The sequence below is a fragment of the Dama dama genome, chromosome 31 (genome assembly GCF_033118175.1).
Source record: "Dama dama isolate Ldn47 chromosome 31, ASM3311817v1, whole genome shotgun sequence".
Lineage (NCBI taxonomy): Eukaryota > Metazoa > Chordata > Mammalia > Artiodactyla > Cervidae > Dama > Dama dama.
This window is the reverse complement of record NC_083711.1, coordinates 8,252,657-8,277,244: the sequence shown is the minus strand read 5'-3', so window position 1 is coordinate 8,277,244 and position 24,588 is coordinate 8,252,657. Positions and strand designations below refer to the sequence as shown.

The window sequence follows — 24,588 nt, the reverse complement described above, 5'->3', positions numbered from 1 at the left end:
TGTAGCCTTCCTGGTATCTAAAGCTAGTTTCATGCCAGAAATGAAGATATATATACAAGTATTTTAAGAAATGAGAGCTAATTTTGAGAGGAAAGTTGAAATTCCAGAAATTCTTCTTTATCACAAACCTAGGAAATGGCTGTGATGTTGGCCATTTATGCAACCATGAGCAAATTTTTTTTTAAGTCTGTATAACGAAATGGGTAGAAGAGTTTTCTCCAAGGTCCCTTCCTCTTCTGAGATTCTCTGAATCTTGTCTAAATTTGATAGTCATCATGATGGAGGTGGCAGGGGGTGGCAGATGATATTGCATTTAGAGAGGACACATTTCAGCTTTGTGAATAAAAACCTGATATAAATAGAGATGGTCACCTGGACCAAAGGGCAGGTTAAATATTGAAACTCTAATTTTTTACATACTCATCCCTCATTAAACATCTATTTAACAAAAATTTATTGGCTGTGTGCCAGGTGCTATGCTTTGTGTTTTTTCCCTTTTTCACTGGGACTTAATTTCCTTATTGAAAAGCCCATTGGGTAATAGCAAATATTGTTTAAAGCACTGTGATTGCATGAGATTGCATAGTACCTGTGTGCAGAACACTGATCTTCCTAGACAGTGAAGATTTGCCGATTCATCTTTATTTTTTTTCCCTGGCTTTCATTTAGGTCCCCAAGCAAGAACTATTCTTATGCAATCAAGTTTACCACAGGCTCAGCTGGCTTCAATATGGTAAGAAATGAAAAGTTCCTTGGTTTATATAAAGTGGAAATTTTATTTCTTAAATAGATAGGGCCTCATGAGTCTTTAGATTGACACCGTTATTTATAAGGGGGATATATGCTTAATTTTTTTATAAGGGGGAGTATGCTTAATTTTTCAGTGAGTTTTAACTCACAGTGATTCAGTAGTTAAAATGATTTAAAGTTGTCCCTTTTACTTTCCCCCTTTTGAGTTTTAAAAATACAGAAGCAGAGAGATTAATATAATGAATTCTCAAGAACTCATAACACAGCCTAAATAAATGTCCCCTCGTGGCTAGTCCTGCTTCTCCCCTCCTCCTTTCAATTATTTTAAGTCAAATCTCAGTCATTATATCATTTCCATCTGCAAATATTTCAGCCTGTATCTTCAAAAGACATAGGAATTTTTTTCTACATGACCATAATACTAAAAGTCCACTTAAAACTGTCAATAGGAATTCTTATCATTAAGTTAATCAGATGGTGTTTAAATTCCTTAGATTGTCTCATAATTTTTTATAGCTGATTTGTTCAAATCAGGACTAAAATAAATCTATATTTTGTAACAGATGGTTGATACACCTTTTAAGTCTCCTTTAACCTATAAATTTCCCCTGGTCTTATTCTCCCCTTTCCCTTACCCACCCCCACCAAAAAACACCCAGATCATTTGTCCTATGCTTTCTTGCAGCCCACCTTTAGCTGATTGCACCCTTGTGGTGCTAATTCATTCTTGTATTTCCTGTAGATTGGAAATTATATCTAAGGTAGAGTTTTTCCATCTCAGTGCTGGTGACATTTTTGGCATGATAACTCTTTGCTGGTTAAGTAGTGTCTCTGACCTCTGCCAACTCCAGTAGTATGATTCCCCACCCCCCACATGTGACAATCAGAAGTGTCTCCAGACACTGACAGATGTTCTTTGCAGTACCAAATCAATCAGTGTTTGAGAACCACTGATTCAGATCTGAGGAGAACCACTTGTCAGATTAAAATTTGATTTTTGTGGGTTTTTTTTGCAAAGTGCATCAGAAGTGATACTAAGTACTTTATCAGGAGGCACACAAATGTCTCTCTGTCTATTTTGTAATTAATTTTTTTTTTTTTCAGCTGCGCCTCATGGCTTACAAGAGCTTAGTTCTCCAACCAGGGATCAAACTTGTACCCCCTGCAATGGAAAAGCAGAGTCCTATCCACTGAACCACCAGGGGGTTCTCTGTAATGATTTTTAGTAGCTATTGATGAGCATTGCCTAAATCCTGTAGGATTCTTTACACTTAAATATTAACTAGAATGGTTTCTTCAGGAGTGTTTCTGTCTCAGTTATGCATTATTCATTGATTCTGCTGGGAAGATAAACCTGGTCTGCACTGCTTACCTTCTACGTTCCTGATTTTGCTGCAGGCATGTTGATTTGGTTGTTTCATAAGTGGTCAAGCTCTAGGTCAAGCCCAGCCTGTCCCTTTCTATTTTGTATTAAAGAGCCTACCTTTTGCATTAGAGTAATAATAGACCAGTTAGCAAACATCTTATCTCTGTGACACATCAAGACCTCTTGAAGTCTGGATGTGTACCGGTATCCTAGGACCCTCTGAAATAAAAGCTAAAGACCTCACATTTATGGAGGCTGGTTGTTTTCATGACACTAGCATATAGTGAAATGTGTTAACTGGTGTCTGGAGACAAGGAAGGGGTGACTGTAGAGAGACAGGGGAATTTGGGCAGTGATGAAACTGTTCTGTATATTGTAGTAGCCATACAACTGATTGTGTTTGTCAAAACTCACAGAACCGTACTGTACAAAAGGAGTGGACATTATGGAAATTGTACCTTAAAAAAAAAAAAAAAAAAGAGCTTATGCCACCTGAGGAAATTTCAGACCTTGGAGGGGTTTCTTGATTTATGGCATCAGCAAAGCCCAGTTAGTTGCCCAGGGTAGCGTCTGTCCTGCCGACATTTCAGTCAGCTGCTTTGTTGTCTTGCATTCTCTTTTTGGTGTCCAGTTGTTTTTTTTCAAAAGTCACATTCTTAGACTTGCTGGGGAAGGTCTGTTTAATTAGCTAATCCTAAATTAATTAGGATTATAAAGAACAGTGGTGGTTAAATCGTGAAGTTAAGGAACAGAAAACACCTTGCCTCTGGTTGGAGGCCGTGAAGATCCACCCTTGGAGTCCTAGATCAGGGGTTGGTCCAGTGAGCTAAATCTGGTCTGCAGCTGATTTTGTAGGTGAAGCTTTGTTGTAAAGACATCTGTGCCCATTCATTTCTTCGTATACTGTCTGTGGCCAGTTTCCTGCTGGAGCAGCAGAATTCAGGGTGATAGCGGCTGTGTGGTCTGCAAAACTTAAATATTTAGTATCTGACCTGATAGTCTGTGGAGTGTGGTGTTTAAACACACATGGAATGTGAGTATGACATATTTTAAATGGGTGCAAGGACTGAGAAGCATGTAATTATAATCACAGTTAGCCTCTGTTGAATGCTGAACACCATCCCAGCTAGATGGGTTGTCTCATTTTGTCTTTGTAACAGTGGTATGAAGTCGGTACGATTTTTATAATCGGAGGTACAGAGGGACTCAACTGGTACAGAGTCAGAATGAGAAAACAGATCATTGAAATCACTCGTGAATAGTAATGAGCATGCATTTTCATGAAACTAGATTACAATGAACTTTCTGTTGAATAGGAATCTTTCTGACATTGATCAAGATGGAAAACTCACAGCGGAAGAATTTATCCTGGCTATGCACCTCATTGATGTAGCTATGTCTGGCCAGCCACTGCCACCGGTCCTGCCCCCAGAATACATCCCACCTTCCTTTAGGTAAGGAGTATTTGGTTCTAATAAGAAATTGTGTGTTGAGTATGTTAATTTCAAACTTGGCTTTGTTGGCTGTATATCTTATAGTCATTTTTTCTTCTTGGCAAGTGAATGAAATCTCCTCATATTGAACTGAATCTTCTTAGGCAGCTTTTGTGTTAATCTTTGCCTCTTCTGTTCTTTAAAGTACTTAAATACACTGTTCGTAAAACAATCAAGCATAACATCACAAAATTGGTGCTTTTGAGACAATCCATGTCATGTAATCAACACTCACCAAATAACTTTAGCAGTTAAAGTGAAACATCAGTCTGCACAGAGAAAATAAATCACGGAGAACCTGCCTATGAATTCTACACATTCCAGAGGTGACGAAATGCTGGCAATGTAGAAATTATAATCAGCAAAATAATGAAAAGAAATTATCCTGGTCTGAAATACAATCTCAGTGGAGAGGTTGAGAGGGTAGTTCAGAGTCCATTTGGGATGACTGGTATCCCCCACCCACACACAGCAATGTATGCATAGCCCTCTCAGACAACTGCCTCTCAAAGCTTTAACTCAGAAGACAAATTTGAGCTTTTACAAGTGCACAGAAGAACAAAAGAAGCCCAGATAAGAATTTCTGTCCCGATTCCTCCAATGTCGGGAAAGATTAGGGGCAAAGTCTCCATAAAAGTATGAGACATGGAATCACTGCTGTCAGCACATATGAAGTACGGGGAAGCTGAGAACACTGTGCAGGAAGAAACCAGTAGCTGGACAGTTTGTTCATAAAATCTCACAGCTGCAAGAATCACAAGAGACACTTAATACTTGTGGGTAAGTTTGTATGTGTATGTGTGTGTGTTAGTTGCTCAGTTGTGTCCATCTCCAGGCTTCCCTGTCCATGGGGATTCTCCAGGCAAGAAGACTGAAGTGGATTGCCATGCCCTCCTCCAGGGGATCTTCCCCCAGGGATCAAACCCAGGTCTCCTGCATTGCAGGCAGACTCTTTACCATCTGAGGTGCAAGGTGGAAGCTGACATAAAAAAGCATAGAAAGAAGATAGGTAGACTGGTTTAAAAGAGCGAGATAATGGGGGAAAAGTGAAACTAGCTAGTAAACTAAGTGATTTGTTTTAAGGACTATTAAGTGTAGGCATTTCATGTGTTTATTAAGAGAGCAAATGTAGAGATTCTGGAAAGGGAAAGGAGATGCTCACAATCAGTGGAATTGCTAGTCTTCCCTTGGAAGAATTTAATATTCCATAGGAAGGAAACTGTGTCTCAGGCACTGCTGTAAGCACTTGATGATTATTAACTGATTTAATCCTTTGAAATTGTCCTAATTTTGTGATGGTTCTAAATATTTTAATGAACTTGGCACTCAGAGTCTGATGACATTCAGATATTCACTTTTTAAAAACTCATATATAAATGGAGAAGAGCGCATCTTTATCTTTTTCTCACCAAAAATGACATATGCTCCATTTTCTATGGCATACTCTTTAAAAGGTTGTTTTTCATGGTGTGCTCAATTCTATCTTGGCACCTAGATGTGAAGCCATTTTCTTTTTTCCACAATTACAGAAGAGTTCGATCTGGTAGTGGTATATCTGTCATAAGCTCAACTTCGGTGGATCAGAGGTTACCAGAGGAACCAGTTTTGGAAGATGAACAGCAACAACTAGAAAAGAAACTACCTGGTAAGACAGTCTTTATATTTGAATGTTATAGCCTATTAGAGATTTTCTGTCTCTAAGGCAAAGCTGGAGGTAAAATATATTTAGCTAATGACATTATTGCTGTGTTTCTTTAACTGACCTTAGTCAGAAAGGAGTCGCTTTGCATATGCTTTTTGGGTTTTACTGTATGTGTAGAATGAAGACGAGTATGTACTCTGCTGATGCACCTTAAATTGAAATCTATTTAACACTTATCAGAAATTTTATAAATGTTATCTACAAAGCACTGAAAATTGATAAGCCTTTAAGGTGATAGCTTAATACCATCAGTACAGAAATAGAATGTAAAGTTGCCTACTGTTGTTTTCTCATGTTGTTATAGAATCGAAAGCTCCTTGATAGCAAGAAGCTATTTTAAATTTAATAGAAACCTAATTTAAATTACCTTCATTTACAATGAGAAATTCATCATACTATTAAAATATTCTCTGGTGGTTATGAATTATTAATATGAAATGATAATTGGTACTAAGACGCCCTAATGAAATTTATTATGGAGTCTCTTCATGGTAAATACTCTGTCGGTGTCATTTTGCTGCATTTCAAGTGCTCAGGGAATAATCGACCTGCTCAGGACACTGCTAGCTCTCCAGCTCTCCTCTTCAACTAAATTACTTTTTGTTCACTGATAAACTGCTTCCTGAAAATGTTCTTTGTGGAAGTGTGTTGAGTAGAGTGAAGAATCTAAATGTTAATAATACATGGCCCATGCCCTCTAGAAGGTTATGATACAACTGAGGATTTAAGACATCCATATAAAAAACCATCAAAGCAATGCATAACTGTGATAAATTCCTGAAGGCAGAATTACAGATACACAGCAGAGTTTACTTGTGGTTGGTTAGCACAGACTGGCAAATACACTGGCAGTTAACTCTCTATGGAAGAGGTCACAGTGGAGTTGAGATTTGAAGATTAATAGGGTCATTACAGGGGTGGGAAGGAGGAACATTTCAGGTTAATAATCATGGGAATAAAGTCTTCAAGCAAGTAAGGACAGGAATCTTTAGAATTTGAAATTTTCTTTTTCTGTTGGTGGAAGATATTTAATTATTTTTTTGGCTTCACTGAGTCTTCATTGCCATGCAAGGGCTTTCTATAGTTGAGGCGAGCTGGGTCAGCTCTGAATTATGGTGTGCGGGCTTCTCATTGCAGTGGCTTCTCTCTGTTGCTGAGCAAAGGCTCTGGACGAGCTGGCTTCAGTAACTGAAGCTCTCAGGTCCCTCGGTGTGTGGAGGCTTCCTGGACTAGGGATTGACCCATGTCCCCTGCATTGGCAGGTGGATTCCTGTCTACTGTGCCACCCGGGGAGTGCGACGTTTCAAGTTTTGAACAGGATTTGACATTATTAGAGGTTTTGGTTAATGCGTTCTTTCTTTCAACAGCTGTTTATTATGTGCCTCTGTGTATTAAAAATGGGGCCAGATTTTGGAATTAAAAAGGTATATAGGGACTTTCAGTTTTTGTTGTTTTTTTTAACTGAGGTAAAATTTGCTTAACATAACATTGATCATTCTAAGTCATCTAGCCTGGGTGCCTTAAACAGCAGAAATTTATTTCTCACAGTTCTGGAGGATAGAAAAGTCCACGATCAGGATGCCATCCAGTTCTGTTCCTGGTGGGGGCGCTCTTCCTGACTTGCAGATGGCTGCACTCTCACCAGATCCTCACTTGGCCTTTTCTGGATGTGTGCACATGAAAAGAGAAAGATGGCTCTCCCTTTTCTTATAAGGCCACTAATTCATAACGAAGGCCCTATAGTCATGACTTTATCTTAACCTGATTTTAAAGGTCTCCTCTCCAAATACCATCCCACTGGGGGTTACTACTTCCACATGTGAATTGATAGGATGGAAAACACTCAGTCCAAAACAATGGCCATAGCTAGTTACTCAACATTCTCCCTTTTCCCCAGTCCCTAGTAATCATCAATCTGCTTTCTGTATCTTTGGATTTACCCCCTCTGAATATTTCATAGAAACAGTATTATGTACTGGGTGTTCTTTTATGTCTGGCTTCTTTCACTTAGCATAGTATTTTTGAGATTTTACCCACAATGTTGCTCAGTTGCTATGTTGTGTCCTACTCTTTGTAACCCCATGGACTGCAGCATGCCAGGCTTCCCTGTCTTTCACCATCTCCCAGAGTTTGCTCAAACTCATGTCCATTGAGTCAGTGATGCCATCCAACCATCTCATCCTCTGTCACCCCTTTCTCCTCCTGCCCTCAATCTTTCCCAGCATCAAGGTCTTTTCCAATGAGTTGGCTCTTTGCATCAGGTAGCCAAAGTATTGGAGCTTCAGCTTCAGCAAGCTTCAGCTTCAACATCAGTCCTTCCAATGAATATTCAGGACTGATTTCCTTTAGGATTGACTGGTTTGATCTCCATGCAGTCCAAGGGACTCTCAAGAGTCTTCTCCAACACCACAGTTCAAAAGCATCAGTTCTTAAGTGTTCAGCCTATTTTGTGGTCCAAGATCCCCTGGAGAAGGGAACAGCTACTCACTCCAGTATCCTGGCCTCCAGAATTCCATGGGCTGTAGAGTCCAAGGAGTTGCAAAGAGCCGGACATGACTGAGTGGTTTCCACTTTCACTTTTCTCACATCTGTACATGACTACTGGAAAAACATAGCTTAGACTATACAGACCTTTACTGGTGAAGTGATGTCTCTACTTATTATATGTCTCAGCGTATTAAAATACGCTGTCTAGGTTTGCATGTATCACTACTTCATTCCTTTCTCTGGCTGAGAGGACTTGCAGTTTTAAAGTGGGGAGAGTGAAATGGGTATTGCCTCTTCTGAAACCACTAAAGGAGCAAAAAGAACAAAGAAAACAAAAGTTGCTTACCATCTCTGATCTCTCATCTAACTGCCATATATAAGGAAAGTCTGTCTTCAGTGGAGGCCAGGCAGTAATGTGGGAAGAAGCCAAGAAAGGATGCTCACAGCTACATATCTCAAGACAAAGTGTGAAGTGACAGTTCTTGAAATAGACTGGGAACAATGGGAATGGTGTGCTGCACAGGGTGGCAGTGAGAGCTTCCAGTGTCTGGGGTTGGCTCCCAGCAGAAGCGTGTGCGGCAAACACAAAGCTGAGTAGACACTGCTGAAAACACAGAAGGGACATGGAGCACGGAATTTTTTTTTTTTTTTGAAGTAAAATAAAATGGGTGCAAACAGTGTGAGCACGGATCAGAGAAAAAAAAATCGTTGGCCTGAGGATAGACTAAAATTCATTACCTTGGTGCCCTTCAAAGAAGGAAACTGAATAATAGGTTGGAAAAACTAGTTTACTGAGTGTCCTCTGCAAAGTGATTAGGGCACAACCTGCTCTTCAGTGTGAAACCCAGGAGGAGACACATCATCTTACCTCTATTTTCAGCAACCGTTCTGTTTGTTAAAATTGAAAACAGAGTGGCACAGTTTCATGCGAAGGACAAGGAGGTGGACAGGGCAGGGCTTACCTGGTGGTCCAGTGGTTAAGACCCCTGGCTCCCAACCAGGGACCCAGGGTTTGCGCACTGTTGGGGAACTAAGATACCTCACGCCTTGTGGCCAAAGAAAAAGAGGTGGAAAAGGAGAAGTTTGTGGTATAGAGGAGAGAGTAGGTCAGTTGCTGAATCAAGGCCACAGAAATGGGAAAGGATACAGTAACAGGGAAGGTATGGAGAATGAGTGATGATGGAGAAGTTCTGTCGAATGATTATTCCAGAAACCGCATTTTGGGCATTGTGAACGCTGTGATGCGGTTCATCTGCAGGGGAGGGTATGTAAACGAGACGCTGAGTGAAAGGGCCTGTACCTGATGCTTATCCGTGAGGGGAGAGGCAGGCGGGAAGCTTAGGGAGTTCTGTCTGCAGGTCCGTTACTCATTGCCGGTGTGCCATGGAGTTTTTCCTTTGAAAATGTCTGTTGAACATCATATGGCTTTTCGTGATCGTCCTGTCTCTTGTCTGAAAGTAACCTTTGAAGATAAGAAGCGGGAGAACTTTGAACGGGGCAACCTGGAGCTGGAGAAGCGGAGACAAGCGCTCTTGGAGCAGCAGCGTAAAGAGCAGGAGCGCCTGGCCCAGCTGGAGCGGGCGGAGCAGGAGCGGAAGGAGCGGGAGCGCCAGGAGCAGGAGCGCAAAAGACAACTGGAGCTGGAAAAGCAGCTGGAGAAGCAGCGGGAGCTGGAGCGGCAGAGGGAGGAGGAGCGCCGGAAGGACATCGAGAGGCGGGAGGTGAGCAGCCGGAAACAGTCCCGTCGTTGACACACCGCTCTTACAGACTTGTTTAAGTGTCGGTAGTATACTGAGGCTTCCCTGATGGCTCAGCCGCTAAAGAATCTAGCTGCAATGCAGGAGATGGCAGGAGACACAGGTCCGATCCCTGGTCCGGGGAACTGAGATTCCCACATGCCATGTGCTTAGTAACTCAGTCGTGTCTGACTCTCTGCAACCCCGTGGACTGTAGCTCTCCAGGCTCCATGGGGATTCTCCAGGCAAGAATACTGGAGCGGGTTGCGGTGCCCTCCTCCAGGGGATCTTCCCAACCCAAAGATCCGAACCTAGGTCTCCCACATTGCAGGCAGATTCTTTATACCGTCTAAGTTTGAAGAAACAAAGTTTTAAGAAAGTATAAAAATATGGCCTTCCCTGATGGCTCAGTGGTAAAGAATCTGCCTGCCAGTGCAGGAGATGCGGGTTTGATCCCTGGAATGGGAAAATCTCCTGAAGAAGGACCTTGGGGTCACAAAGAGTCAGAGACAAGTGAGTGACTGAGTACAATACAACAATAATATGTTAACCCAGTCTTGTTTTTTTCTTTTTACAGTTCAGTAGTTTTAGTTACAACCCACTCCAGTACTCTCGCCTGGAAAATCCCATGGATGGAGGTGCCTGGTGGGCTGCAGTCCATAGGGTCGCTAAGAGTCAGACGTGACTGAGCGACTTCACTTTCACTTTTCCTTTCATGCATTGGAGAAGGAATGGCCACCCACTCCAATGTTCTTGCCTGGAGAATCCCAGGGATGGGGGAGCCTGGTGGGCTGCCGTCTGTGGGGTTGCACAGAGTCAGACACGACTGAAGTGACTTAGCAGTAGCAGCAGCAGCAGCAGTTTTAGTTATTCACAAAGTTGTGCGACCATAACCACTGATTCATCACCCTGAAAAGAAATTCCTTAACCATTAAGGAGTTACTACTCCTCTTTCCCATTCCGCCTTGCCCTTAACAACCACAGATTTACTTTCTGTCTGTATACCTTTGCCTATTCTGGACAGTTTTGATAAATGGAATCATAGAATATGTGGCTTTCACGTAGCATAGCTTTCAAGGTTCATCCAGTGTGAAGACTGAATAAATACCTATTCCTTTTTATAACTGAGGAATATTCCATTACCTGGATAGACAACATTTTATTTATCCACTCATCAACTTGATGGACATTTGGGTTTTTTTCTACCTTTTGGGTATTTTGAATAACGTTGCTGTGAACATTCATGTACAAGTTTTTGATAACCTAGTCTTATGACAAACCTAGTCTTATCAATTAAGTATTTTTTAGCCTTTTTTCTGCATTCATATACACATATAGAAATAAAAAGGTTCATATGGTGGAGAGGCTGAAGGTTTACTGAAATTGTTTTTTTTTTTAAACCACTGTAATGGTACCACACTAAATAATTAAATTGTTTGGCATCTTTTTCTTTTTCCACTTTAGAAAACAAGTCTAATAATCTTTACTGTATTTTAGGGAAGGCTTCCTAAATTTGATGCCATACCTGGATATGGGCCAAGACAATCTCTTGTCTGTCTTTCCAGTTTTAGTGTGTTGTGACAGAAGCAATGCCATGATCCTCTTGTGTGGGTGAAATGTATTTTAAAGATGAGGGATCTTTTTCTTTATAAAAAAATAATACTTTGGTTTCATCTCCTGATGATTGCTTTTGAAAACTTCTAGCTGTAAGCTGCCTTTTCATTCAGGCACACACACACAGATAATAACAAGATTTTCCTTTCCAGAATGACAACCAAAAGATAGACCACCCTTCCTTCTTCAGTTTTTTTTTTAAAGCATTTCAGAGTGTTCAGAACTATGTAACTGGAGTTTACAGCGTGCCATGCGTTGATTAGGTCCCTGGAGATGCTGTGGTGACTAGGTGCCCATCGGTCCTCTCAGCCCTCACAGTGTAGCTGGGGCACAAATAGGTAAGAAGCAACTATGATACAATGAAGAGTGCCGGGTGCCCTGACACAGCCTCTGCCCAGCAGCCATCAGAGTCGGGGGTGAAGAGAGCTCACGTTGCTGGAAAATTGCAGAACCTTGTGTGGGACATGGGACATGGCAGTCACGGACTTTTAAAGCTTGAGATAAATAATAGTTTCTCCTGTGACAGAAGAAATAATAATTACTTGTTTGATGGAAGAAAGTTTTTTTTTTGTTTGTTTTGTGGTTTTTTTTTTTTCTGGGGTTTTTCCTAGGTTAATTTGCCTTTTTTGAAAAGATAATTTTGTTGTATTTGTTTGGCTGCTCTAGGTCTTCGTTTCGGCATGTGGGATCTTTAACTGAAGCATGTGGTATCTAGTTCCTTGACCAGGGATCAAACCCGGGCATCCTACATTGGGATCTTGGAGTCCTAGCTACCAGAAAACTCCCATAATTTTCCTTGTTTTCTTTTATGAGTCAGTAAATAAGGAAGAGCAGGTTTACTTATTACACCAAGCATCCTTAAAGGCCTAAGGAATTGAATGTCAGTGATCCAATAATCCTTTCTGTTCTCAGCCCACATGACTATGATAGCTTTTCTGAATATTCTCTTTTTTTCCATAGAAGTAATAACATACTTGTATGAAATTTTGTGCTGTTTTATAATGAAAGTCACTTGTCATGTTTAATACTATTTCATCCCTAAAAGAAAAGACTTACTAGATGTAACGTTTATTAAGAGACATTGAAGAGTGTAAGAACTAAACCGTTAGTAAATCATCTGTTTGTGTATGTCACAGGCTGCAAAACGGGAGCTTGAAAGGCAAAGACAGCTTGAATGGGAACGGAATCGAAGACAAGAACTATTAAATCAAAGAAACAAAGAACAAGAAGACATAGTTGTGCTGAAAGCAAAGAAAAAGACTTTGGAATTTGAATTAGAAGCTCTAGTGAGTAGTTCGATTGTGCTTTGGGAACCCACTTGCATTGAATTGTTAAATGCTAATGATTCTTATTATTTTTCACTTGTTAAAGAATGATAAAAAACATCAATTAGAAGGAAAACTTCAGGATATCAGATGTCGATTGACAACCCAAAGGCAAGAAATTGAGAGCACAAACAAATCTAGAGAGTTGAGAATTGCAGAAATCACCCACCTACAACAACAATTACAGGTGAGAAACTGTGTCCCTTAAAAGCCTTTTGGCTTCCATGCCTTTCTTTGATTCATTTCATTCACTTATTCACTCAGCAAGCAGCAAGCATCTAGCGGGCCAAGATGAAGCAGACAGGGTCCCTGCCTGAAAGTAGTTGTTGCTCAGTTGGTAAGTCGTGTCCGATTCTGTGACCCCATGGACTGCAGCACACTAGGCTTCGCTGTTCCTCACTCTCTCCTGGAATTTGTTCAGACTCACGTCCGTTGAGTTGGTGATGCCATCCAATCAGCTCATCCTCTGAAAGTAGGCTGTCTGGTAATTCAGCACACGTGCTGGGCCTGCTGCATGCCAACTCAGTGCAAGTGCCGGTAAGCACTAAGGATCCAACAGTGGATAGCAGAGACAGAAACCCTGCCCTCATGGAGCTTACCTTCTGTTTGCAGGGTAGACAAGGACTCAGGAAATAAGACAAGCATGTTCTCTACTAGAAGAGGGAAAGTTGCTCTGGAGAGCAAGTAGGGAAGAGAGTCTCCAGCAGAGAGGCCTGTGATTTTAAGTAATGTGGTCAGGTCAGGCATCTCTGTGAGTTTGATATTGGGGCAAAGACTTGAAAGAGGTGAATGGCTGAGCCAGGTGGCCATCTAGCAGAGAAAGTTCTAGGTAGGGCAACAGTTGTGCAGAAGAACTGAGGCTATGAGCTGGCCTCTGGGATGCCAGCTACAGCAAGGAGACAGCTGTGGTTGGAGCAGCTGGGGGCTGGATCATGCAGGACCTGTAGTCTACTCCTGGGACTTTAGCTTTACCATGATAACCGCAATAAAGAAGTGCAATTAAGTTTATCAGGGGGAGTTCCAGAGACACATGTATAGAGAATAGTTGGAGACACAATGGAGTACTCTAAGCTGTTCTCCTTTCATGTTATTACCTATTCAACCTTCACCACCAAGTTGTTAAAATTTCATCTGGTTTGGTTTCAAGTGTTGAGCTAGAGAGGGGTTATCCAATTCATGTAGGCACTGTTCTGCATACCATCCTAAAAGGTGATCAGATTTGGACACCGTGACTTTAATTTCAGCTTCTTTTTCTCAGCCTGACGGTTTTGAGATTTTTCCATATTTTTGACTGAATCAGTCCTTTGTTCCTTTTCATCAGTTCAGTCAGTTCAGTCATGTCCAACTCTTTTTGTGACCCCATGGACTGTGGCACGCCAGGTCTCCCTGTCCATCACCAACTCCCAGATCTTGCTCAGACTCATGTCCATCAAGTCGGTGACGCCATCCAACCATCTCATGCTCTGGCGTCCCCTTCTCCTCCTTTATCAGTGACTCAGTTCTTCGCATCAGGTGGCCAAAGTATTGAAGCTTCAGCTTCAACATCAGTCCTTCCAATGAATATTCAGGACTGATTTCCTTTAGGATTGACTGGTTTGATCTCCTTGCAGTCCAAGGGTCAAGAGTCTTCTCCAACACCACAGTTCAAAAACATCAATTCTTTGGCGTTCAGCTTTCTTTATAGTCCATCTCTCCCATACATGACTACTGGAAGAAGCAGAGCTTTGACTAGATGGAAAATTTGGCATTACTTCATTGGCAAAGTAATGTCTCTCCTTTTTAATATGCTGTCTAGGTTGGTCATAGCTTTTCTTCCTTTTCATCACTGAGTAGTAATTCCTTATTTATCCCATCATCTGCTGAGGGACATGTAGGTTTTTTCCAGTTTTGGACTTTATGACTAAAGCTGCAATGAGTATTTACTTATATTTCTTTATGCAGAAATATATTTTATTTCTCTTGGTTAAATTTTAGGAGGGGAATTACTGTCATATAAGTATGTGCTTAACCATGTCAGAGTCTATCAAACTGTTTCTAAAGTGGTTGTATCATTTTACATTCTCACCAGCAGTGTTTGAGTCCTTCAGTTGCTCCTTACTCTTGCCAACACTTTCTTTTGTCATTATTTTTAGCATCTCTGGTGGGTGGGTAACAATGTCTCATGTAACTTTAATTTGCATTTCCATGAAGGCTAAATGTTGTTGGGTGTTGGTTCTTATGTGTATTAGCATGCATCTTCTGTATGTGTTTTGTGAACAAATCTTTAACTCATCCTTTATTGAGTTGCTTATCTTATTATCAGAGTTCTTTATATAGTTTTATAAGAAGTCCTTTGTCAGATAGGTGTTTTGCAAATATTTTCACCTAGTCTCTGGCTTGCCTTTTCATTTTTGTAATGGTGTTTCTTAAGGGGCAGATGTTTTAAATTTTTATAAAGTTGAATTTATTTTTTCTTTTACAGTTTTTTATGTTCTATCCAAGAAAGCTTTAACTATCCCAAGGTTGAAGATGTTTTCCCTTATGTTTTCTCCCAGAAGTTTTACACTTTTATCTAACATATTTAATTCTGTGATCCATTTTTGATTGATTTTTACATTAAGTAAGGAAGTGAGAGTCACTTTTTTCCATACCAACACCCAGTTTGTTCTATCAATATTTATTAAAAACCTAAGTAGCTTGTTGATAATCAGCTGACCACCCTTTGTAAAAATCTTCTAGACTCTCTTTTGTTCCATTGATCTACATCTATCCTTTTACCAGTATTTCCCTCTGTTGACCTGCAACTATGGAGATTTTAAAGTGTTTTTTCCTCCTTTATTTTATTTATATGGTGCTTTACATTGATTTAAATTTGAATGTTAAACCAACTTTCCATTCTTGGGGTAAACTGCCTTTCAGTTCAGTTCAGTTCAGTCGCTCAGTCATGTCCGACTCTTTGTGATCCCATGGACCACAGCACACCAGGTCTCCCTGTCCATCACCAGCTTCCAGAGTTTACTCAAATTCATGTCCATTGAGTTGGTGATGCCATCCAACCATCTCATCCTCTGTTGTCCCCTTCTCCGCCCGCCATCAATCTTTCTCAGCGTCAGGGTCTTTTCCAATGAGTCAGTTCTTCGCATCAGGTGGCCAAAGTATTGGAGCTTCAGCTTCAACATCAGTCTTTCCAATGAATATTCAGGGCTGATTTCCTTTAGGATTAACTTGTTGTGTCTCCTTGCAGTGCATGGGACTCTCAAAAGTCTTCTCCAACACCACAGTTCAAAAGAATCCATTCTTCAGTGGTCAGCTTTCTTTATAGTCCAACTCTCACATCCATACATGACTACTGGAAAAACCATAGCCTTGACTAGACGAACTATGACTTTGTTGACAAAGTAATGTCTCTGCTTTTCAATATGCTGTTTAGGTTGGTCACAACTTTTCTTCCAAGGAGTAAGTGTCTTTTAAATTCATGGCTGCAATCACCATCCGCAGTGATTTTGGAGCCCAAAAAATAGTTTCCCCCTCAGTCAGTCTCTCCCATCAGAAAGCTTCCATAAACCTCTTATCCTTCTCCATCAGAGGGCAGAGAGACTGAAAACCATAATCACAGAAAACCAATCTAATCACCTGGACCACAGCCTGTCTAACTCATTGAAACTGCCCTTAGTCATGGTGTATTATTGTTTTAAAAAATTATTGTTTAGATCAACTTATTATTATGAGTCTTTTTATTTAAATTCATGGGGGATATTAGTTTCATCTAGCTTTGGGTAGATGTACATAGGTAGATTACATAGGGTAATAAGTACATAAATAAGGTGTATTCTTTTTTATTTTCTAAGAATTATATGAAATGGTAGTCCTCCCTTGATATTCATGGGGCCCTGGTTCCAAGCCCCCTGGTTCCATTTGAGGATACCAAAATCCATGGATGTTCAAATTCTTTATGTAAAATGGATAGTATGATAATCCTTTTGTGTCTGCATATTTGGATTGAAATTTGATCCTAAGCTTGCTGAATCCAGATGGACTGGATGGTAGACTCTCTGTAGTGGTAGCTACTGTTTATTGAAGGCCTGGCATGTGAAGACCTTAATGTGAATATTAAATAGAATTCCACAATACCCTAGTAAGGGCGGTATCATTACTCTCATAAGTGGGAAAGTGAAGATTCTAGAAGGGAATATTCTGTTTCGGAATCAGTTTCTAGCTGGGCAACAAGAATCCAAATTTAACCCAGTTTATGTTACTTCAACACTTTCCTTCTTAAGTTGACCCCACCCTGCCTCCCTAGCCAACCCTTTCAGCTTCTCTCTTAAAATCCTATATGAAAGTATGAAAGTGTTAGTTGCTCAGTTGCATCCACCTCTTTGCGAACCCATGGACTGTAGCCCACCATGCTTCTCTGTCCGTGGGATTTTCTGGGCAAGAATACTGGAGTGGGTAGCCATTCCCTTCTCCAGAGGATCTTCCTGACCCAGGGATTGGACCCAAAGTCTGCTGCATTACAGGCAGATTCTTTACCATCTGACCCACCAGGGAAGATTAAAACCCTATATATTTCTAAAAGACTTTCTCTGCCCGCCTTTCATAGTTATCAGACTGCAGTCTCAGTGCAGTTGGTCCGCCTGTGCAGATTCAACAGCCCTAGGATTCAGAGTACCCATCATACTCAGCTATTTTATGTAAGGGACTTGGACGTCCTTGAGTTCTGTTATTGTGGAGATCCTGAAACCAGTACTTCATGGATACGAGGGATTACTGTTTCCGGCCTAAAGTTTTGGTGGCTTTCACTAGTGAAGCCTTATGGACCTGGACATTTCATTGTGGTAGGACTTAAAATTGCAAAATTTGTTTAGTAGATAAAGGGCTATTCCAGTTTTCTATTTGTGCTGTATTCTCTTTTGATAATTTGTATCTTTCAGTGAATGTGTCTGTTTCATCTAAGTTAACAAATTTATTTGTATAAAATTGTTTACAATGTTCTCTTATTACTCTTTGCAAGTTTGTAGCATCTGTAGCAATGTTGAGTCCTGACATTGGGAATTTGTGTGGTTTACCTCCCACTCCAGCTCCCCCTCTCCTCCTCCTTCTTTTTGTTCTCTCCCTTCTCTTCCACCTCCCTCTTTTCTCCATCAGTCTAGCTAGGAACTAATTGGCTTTATTGATTTTTTTTTTTAAATAAATGTTTTATTTTATTTTTTCTCTATGGTATCTCTGTTTTCTATTTCGTTTACTTAGGCTCCTTATTATTTCCTTCCATTTACTTATTTTGGGTTTAATTTGCTTCTATCTAGCCTATTAAGAAGAAGCTTAGATTATTGAATTTGGACCTTTCTTGATTTCTGATAATGTGTAAACATGTTAAGCTGTGAATTTTCTTCCAAGCATTGTCATAGCCATATTACACAGATTTTAATTACACAGCATTTTAATATGCTGTATTTTTATATTCATTCCATTCAGAACCTGTTTTTTATTTCCTTTGTCATTTCTTTGAAGGGTTATTTAGAATTATGCAGTTTAGTTTCCAAATACCTGGATTTCTTTTTTTTTTGAGCTGTCTGATTGATTTCTGGTTTATTTATGGTATGATCTGTGAGCACAGCCTGTGTGATTTTAATCCTTTTAAGTTTATTGAGACTTATGTTATGGCTCAGCATGTGATCTGTTTTGGTGAAGGTTCCGTGTCACTTGTGAAGAATGTGTTGAAGCTGAGTAGGGTGTCCCCCAAATGCAAGTCGATCAAGTTGGTTCTTAGTGTTGTTCATATCTTCAGTGTCCTTCCTGATTATCACGGAAATCGTAATCAATTTGAGATTTGAAATATTAGGATATGACATATAATGTAAATAGTATCAAAAGTTCACTGCTAGAAATTATTTGAAAATATTTTAAAATGCATGCACGAGTACAATCTTTTCTATGTTAACTCTTTGTGTCTTTCACTAACTATTTATGAGAAGTTTCATAAAATATGCCCTTAGAAAATTTAGGACTAGAAACCATAGTTTTATTAATTATCTCACTGAATGCTGTGTGCCCATACATATGTTTACAATTGATGCTTAGTGTGTTTAGTTATTGAAAATAAAATACAAATCAAGGTTCCTGAAAAAGCAGTGAAGTTAAAAATAATGCATAGTTTGAAGAAAGTCAGGTACATAGTAGGCAATGATATTTCAGTTTTCTTTCTTTATAAGTATTAGCAGATTCTTGCTATGCAAATGAGTCAAGTAGCCCTTCATACTGATTTGACTTATTTTAGAAAGTTAGCTTGTACATTTAGAAGTAATGTTGGGACTTCCCTGGTGGTCCACTGGTTAAGATTCCATATCTCAGTGGTTTTGAGCCAGGCCTCCTCTTGATACCTCCTTGTTTGCTCTGGTTCAGGAAAGAAAATTTGGGATTGGGTCAGAGACGTGGCCTTGGTTTAGTGAAGTGAATAAGAGGAGGAGTCCAGTTGGCTATGCTTTTTTGGGAAAATGGTCTGATTTGTGTGTTCTGTTTTGTCTAAATTTGGCAGGATTGGGGAGAGTACTTTTGTTTGTGTGGATTATTCATGTGAGAAGATGCTTCCAATTGTTCTCCACTGAGCTGTATGGCCCTATAGTTGGGACGTATAGTACACAAAGATTTCTTACAAGCCAGTCGGTATCTAAAAGTGGTTGTTCTGGAAAGGATTGGTTTTTCACCTCTGGTGAAAATTTTTCATGAAGACATTTTTACTTTTTCAAACGAAAAGTTAATACATAGAGATTTATTTTTCTTAAGTCAGAGTAAAAATGAAAGTCAAATGCATGCGTGCGTGCATGCTAAGTCACTTCAGTCCTATATGACTCTTTGCAACCGCACAACTGTTGCTGTCAGACTCCTCTGTCCATGGGATTCTCCAGGCAAGAATACTTGAGTGGCTGCTATACCCTCCTCCAGGGGATCTTCCCAGCCCAGGAATCAAACCTGGGCTTGCATTGCAGGAGGATTCTTTACCACTGAGCCACTGGGGAAGCTCCAAAGGTCAAATATTCCTTAATAAAGGCTACAAAAGCTGTCTTTTTTCCTGATACATGTAGAAACTACATTGAATAATTTAAGCTGAACTTAGGCAAATACAGTTGCTCCTCAAGTCACCTGTGAAAACTCCTCACAGTCTTGTACACTGTGGTTTAGCTTTATCTATGTCAGCTAAAAAATAGTCGATTCAAGATTTCTGTGCAGCTGTTTAAAACTGTGGCTTTATCCTCAGTGGTGGAGCCACATATGGCACCTAAGATTCTCATTATTAAAGTCCTGTTTTGAATTCTGTTTCCGACTTCAGGTGTATGGTCACCCTCAGTTTGGCCCTACTAAGGATCAAAGTTCAGGACAGAACAGTTCCTGTTTAAACTACTGAGTCAGTTTACAAATAGCAGGGTCACTGCATTTGTATTTCATCCTAGTGCAATTTGAGAGCTCATTCCTTTCCATTTTCTCTGCTGAGTTGTACTTGTGGTTCACTTTTAAAAGCTTATAAATAGGCAGTGAGTCAATAAAAATGTAAGAAATATCAAGGGAGCTATAACTGCCTTGTTTAAACTTTGTATCAGTGAAAAGCATTTGGCAAACAATTAATTTCTTGGCAAGAAAACAACAACAACAACCCTGACTAGTGATTAAATGCAGTTTCGCTGTAGATGAGGTTAGGAGAATCTTTGAGGGAGCAGAAAATTGACCTCTTCCTGCCAGGACTTTGGATCTAAACATGGCAGTTTTCTCCACCATTCATTGCTGTGTTCTCCTTCTCTTCTAGGAGTCCCAGCAAATGCTTGGAAGACTTATTCCAGAAAAACAGATACTCAATGACCAACTGAAACAAGTTCAGCAAAACAGTTTGCACAGTAGGTGTTTTCTTTTTAAAGTTGAATTTTCCTTCCTCACAGGCAAGAAGAAATGAGAACCTGAAAAGCCGTTTTTCCTCACTGCCAGTTTATTTTTCTTATCTCGCCATGTTTTTCTAAAACAGGGGATTCACTTCTCACACTCAAAAGAGCCCTAGAAGCGAAAGAACTGGCTCGGCAGCAGCTACGAGACCAGCTGGATGAAGTGGAGAAAGAAACTAGATCAAAATTACAGGAGATAGATATTTTCAACAATCAGCTGAAGGTACCTATTCTGTGTGTGCCTACATGTTATGTCTTACTTTGTTAATTTTTCTAAGTGGCCAAGATGGTTAGTTGATGTTTGACCTCCAGGCAGGAAAATTTATTCTGCTGGTTTGTCAGCCTTCATAGAAAGCCCCCACATTTATAGATGAACATAAAACAATCTAAGTTGAATTTTTGTCCGTTAAAAAATAAAAATGAATTTGGCCTCTTTAAATAAAGGGCTGAGTAAATGGCCCCGACTTGATGTCTGTCTTTTACATGAATACATTTTTGCATATCTTCATCCTTGTGTCTGTTGAGAACTCCATCAAGATGTATTGCCAAAAGCTTGACTCCAAAAGCTGCATCTTTCTTATGTTGTTTGAAGAAGATTGAAAAGGAACTGTTTTCTCTTTGAAAGCTAAGAATTTTTTTTGCCACTTTTTACCATCAGGATTGTCCTTGAATATAGATAGATCTTTATTTTGTGACCTCACACTGTAAAATATTATGGTTAGTGGAGTAATTACCTTTGTCTCTGTGGTGGAAGTGGTGCATGGTTTTGTTATATTTTCACAATGTAACTCAGGAAAATGCCAAAGCTCCCAGGGAAGATACAGGTGGTGAAATCACAGCCTTTTTCTGATTTGGTGCTTTTGGTTTAACGTGACAGCTTTATCATCTTAAGAATGATTATTATCCTGTAATAGAATATCTTGAAATGCAAACAGCTTATTTCCTGTTAACAGCAATCACATACTTTAGATTTAAGTAGATATTGAAGTTTTTAATCAATTATGTTCTTTTAAAAAGTTGGACTTTACCCTTTTTTTTTTTTTCTCAAATATTTTCTGTTTGCAACTAAAATCCTTTATACTTGCTTCTGGCCAGTTTAGCTTCTGGTACTTAGAAAAAGTTTAAATACTTTTCTTCATTATTCTGTTCTGCAATATTAGAAATACAAAAACAAATTTGAAAGCATATTTGAGATTTTTAGTTGACTTTAGAATTTTGATTCTAGGCCAGCTTGTCTAGACATTTGAGTTTGAGGTATTTACACTGTGCTTTCAGAGTAATAAGTAATGAGGTTTTCATAATTATACAATTCCAGGAAGATGATCTTAGAGGAAATATTATTTGAGCCAACTTACTGTTGTGAGTTTTTTTAAAATATTGCTTTCATGCTTACACTGAATATGTGTTTGTGTATGTGTGTATATGCACTCTATATATTTTCTGTATGTGTACATATATGCTTATGTGTCTTACATAAATATTGGAATTACAGCTGTCAGCTCTCCTTCTCCAGAATAAATAGAAACACTGACATTACCGCTCATTATTACTTGTCACTATTTCAAGCAAAAAGAATATGGTGCTGGGCACCCTTGTAATCCTTTTTAATAGTCTCTTGGAATATAAACTTAAGTATTCAGATGTCTTCTGACCCAGGCGGTACTCCAGATTTATGCCTTAATCTTAAGTTTCCTTTCTCTAACAGTTTGGCCCAAAGCAAGGTTCACATGTCAGAAGATGGGCTCTGGTCGGTGGTTTTTGATAATGCCTGGATAACTTACAGATTATTTTTGCTGTTGTACTGTTTTCATTGCTAAAGAGAACACCCTGCAAATGTGATGTGAGTCACTCTCACTGTTTAGTTGACTAATGCTGACTTCAGTATTGAGAGAGTTTTTAGACCTTTATTCTCCTGGCCCATTTTCCAAATATGTGTGTTTATCGCTCAGTTATGACTGACTCTTTGTGACCCCATGGACTGTAGCCCACCAGGATCCTCTATCCATGGACTTCTCCAGGCAAGAATACTGACGTGAGTCACCATTTCCTTCTCCAAGGAATCTTTCCATCCCAGGGATCGAACCTGGGTCTCCTGCACTGCAGGCAGATTCTTTACCATTTGAGCCACCAGGGAAACTCGAATAGACTTGTTTTTATATATTTCTTTCTGTTGTAACTTTTCTTTTAGTTTTCCATTATTACTTTAAATTTAAGTCAGTGTGGAGTGTGGAGAGTGAAAAAAAAAATCACAAGCCAGTATGTAGCTACATTGTTTTGTTATTTAAAACAAATAAAAGTTTGGAGGACTTAGTGACCATATTATGTTTCTGACAGTTGTTATTTCTAGTATTTCTCTCCAACCTGGTGAGATCAAAACAGAAACAGGTACACTGAAGATCAAAAGATTTATAATATGAGGGGAACAGTTCTTGAGGCTGTAGCCCTTTGCCTGGCAAAGAAATAAAGCCACTCTTTCCTTCTTCTGCACACACACACAAAAAAAAATGTTTAATTTGATTGAGACAGCTCAGAGACAGATTTAAGATTTTAGCCTCTTGAGTATCTCCTGTCTGTTTCCTTTGTTATAATCACATTCATGAATGTGAAGCTTTTTCCTTTTTCATATTACTTTAGAGCTTATTCACTTTGTTGTTGGTGTTTAGTCACTAAGTCGTGTCTGACTCTTTTGCGACCCCATGCACTGTCGTCTGCTAGGCTGCTTTGTCCATGGGATTTCCCAGGCTAGAATACAATTTCTTGATTCAGGGATCGGATCTGTGTCTCTTGCATTGGCAGATGAATTCGTTACCACTAGCAGTTGTAATTTCTCCTAAGATGAGATGAACTAGGCGAGCCAGCATTCTTACCCTTTGGGATTTCTTCCGTGTGTCCCTTGATACAGTAGTACCTCCACAGCATCCTCACTAATGTTGGCAAAAATTACTTCTACCTTGCCAAAACACTTCAACTGTCCAGTAATTCCACACATCAGGTTTGATGGTGTGAATTTGCTCTATCCTAAACCTTCCTCTCCCCAGAGGAAACCAGCCTGGAGAGTATAGAAAAGAAATTAGGACTTAGTTTTGTTTTATATTCCTATAAATTATTCATCTAGAGAAAGAAAGTTCAGTTCACCCATTATCAACTAGTATGGTGACACTGGAGAAATACCTATACAGTGTAGACTTTTAAAAGTAGTTCATTAAAGAGGACTTCCCTGGTCATCCAGTGGTTAAGACTGAGCTTCCAATGCAGGGGACTTGGGTTAGATCCATGGTCCAGGAACAAGGATGCCACAAGGTGTGGGGCGTGGCCAAAAAAAGAAGTCGTTGATCAGAACATTAAAACCTATATTCAGTTTCTAGCCCCATAAGTGAGGGTTCCATTTAGCAAAATCCAACTCTCCTAGTTTCTTTGGTACAAAACTACTTGCAATAAGCCGTTCACTTCTTTTGACGCACACTCACTGTCACGTCCAGTTCCTTAGCGATAAGGGCATGCAGGGAACAATAGCTTAGAGGTAAAGAATCTACCTGCCAATGCAGAAAGTGCAGTTTCAATCACTGGGTCGGGAAGAAATCCCCTGGAGAAGAAAGTGGCAACCCACTGCAGTATTCTTGCCTGGAAAGCCCGGACAGAGAAGCCTGGTGGACTGCAGTCCGTGGGGTCTCAGAGTTACTGAGCACAGAACGTCGCAGAGGGGACAGCAGTGCCCCGCTTTAGCTCAGATTCTCAAGCCTAAGACTGTGTTCAGGAAGTACAATTGTATTTAGTTTCTTGAATGAGAAAGGGTTTAGAGGGTAGGTATGCTGTTTCCTTTCTTTCTTTCTTTCCTTTTAATATGCAATCTGGTTTAGTCCTGTCTGCCAGCTATCTAGTTCAGATTCATTCTTTTGAGAATTGCTCCTTTTTTCCTCCAGTTAAACAAGAATTACATTTATGCCTCCTCACCCAGTTTCTGATAACCAATGATGGAAATACTCAAGTCATAAATTAATTAAAGAGGAAATCAATTACTTTTACAGTTAGATTAACAGATTGGTAGCAATCTACTAAAAATATAAACCATACTTGCAATTCTGGTCAAGAACTGGTCAGAGCTGTGGATCATATGGTCTCTAGAATCTTGGACCTTTCCATTTCTATTTTACCTAATGGACATTGAGGACTCACTTTTTTCCTTTTTTCCATGCGGGATTCCCAGGTGACAC

General features: G+C 39.7%; 1 protein-coding gene across 10 annotated transcripts in view; it reads left to right on the top strand.

Moving 5' to 3' along the window:
* The window catches only part of ITSN1 (intersectin 1), a 241,170-nt gene that overhangs the window by 112,360 nt on the left and 104,222 nt on the right, over window positions 1-24,588 (top strand). For all 10 annotated transcript variants that reach the window (XM_061133932.1, XM_061133933.1, XM_061133929.1 and 7 more), the window contains 8 exons: window positions 670-733; window positions 3,433-3,570; window positions 5,139-5,254; window positions 9,257-9,519; window positions 12,285-12,434; window positions 12,520-12,660; window positions 20,248-20,335; window positions 20,461-20,600. In XM_061133932.1, coding sequence (XP_060989915.1) covers window positions 670-733; window positions 3,433-3,570; window positions 5,139-5,254; window positions 9,257-9,519; window positions 12,285-12,434; window positions 12,520-12,660; window positions 20,248-20,335; window positions 20,461-20,600 — 1,100 coding nt within the window. The remainder of the gene's footprint in view (window positions 1-669; window positions 734-3,432; window positions 3,571-5,138; window positions 5,255-9,256; window positions 9,520-12,284; window positions 12,435-12,519; window positions 12,661-20,247; window positions 20,336-20,460; window positions 20,601-24,588) is intronic.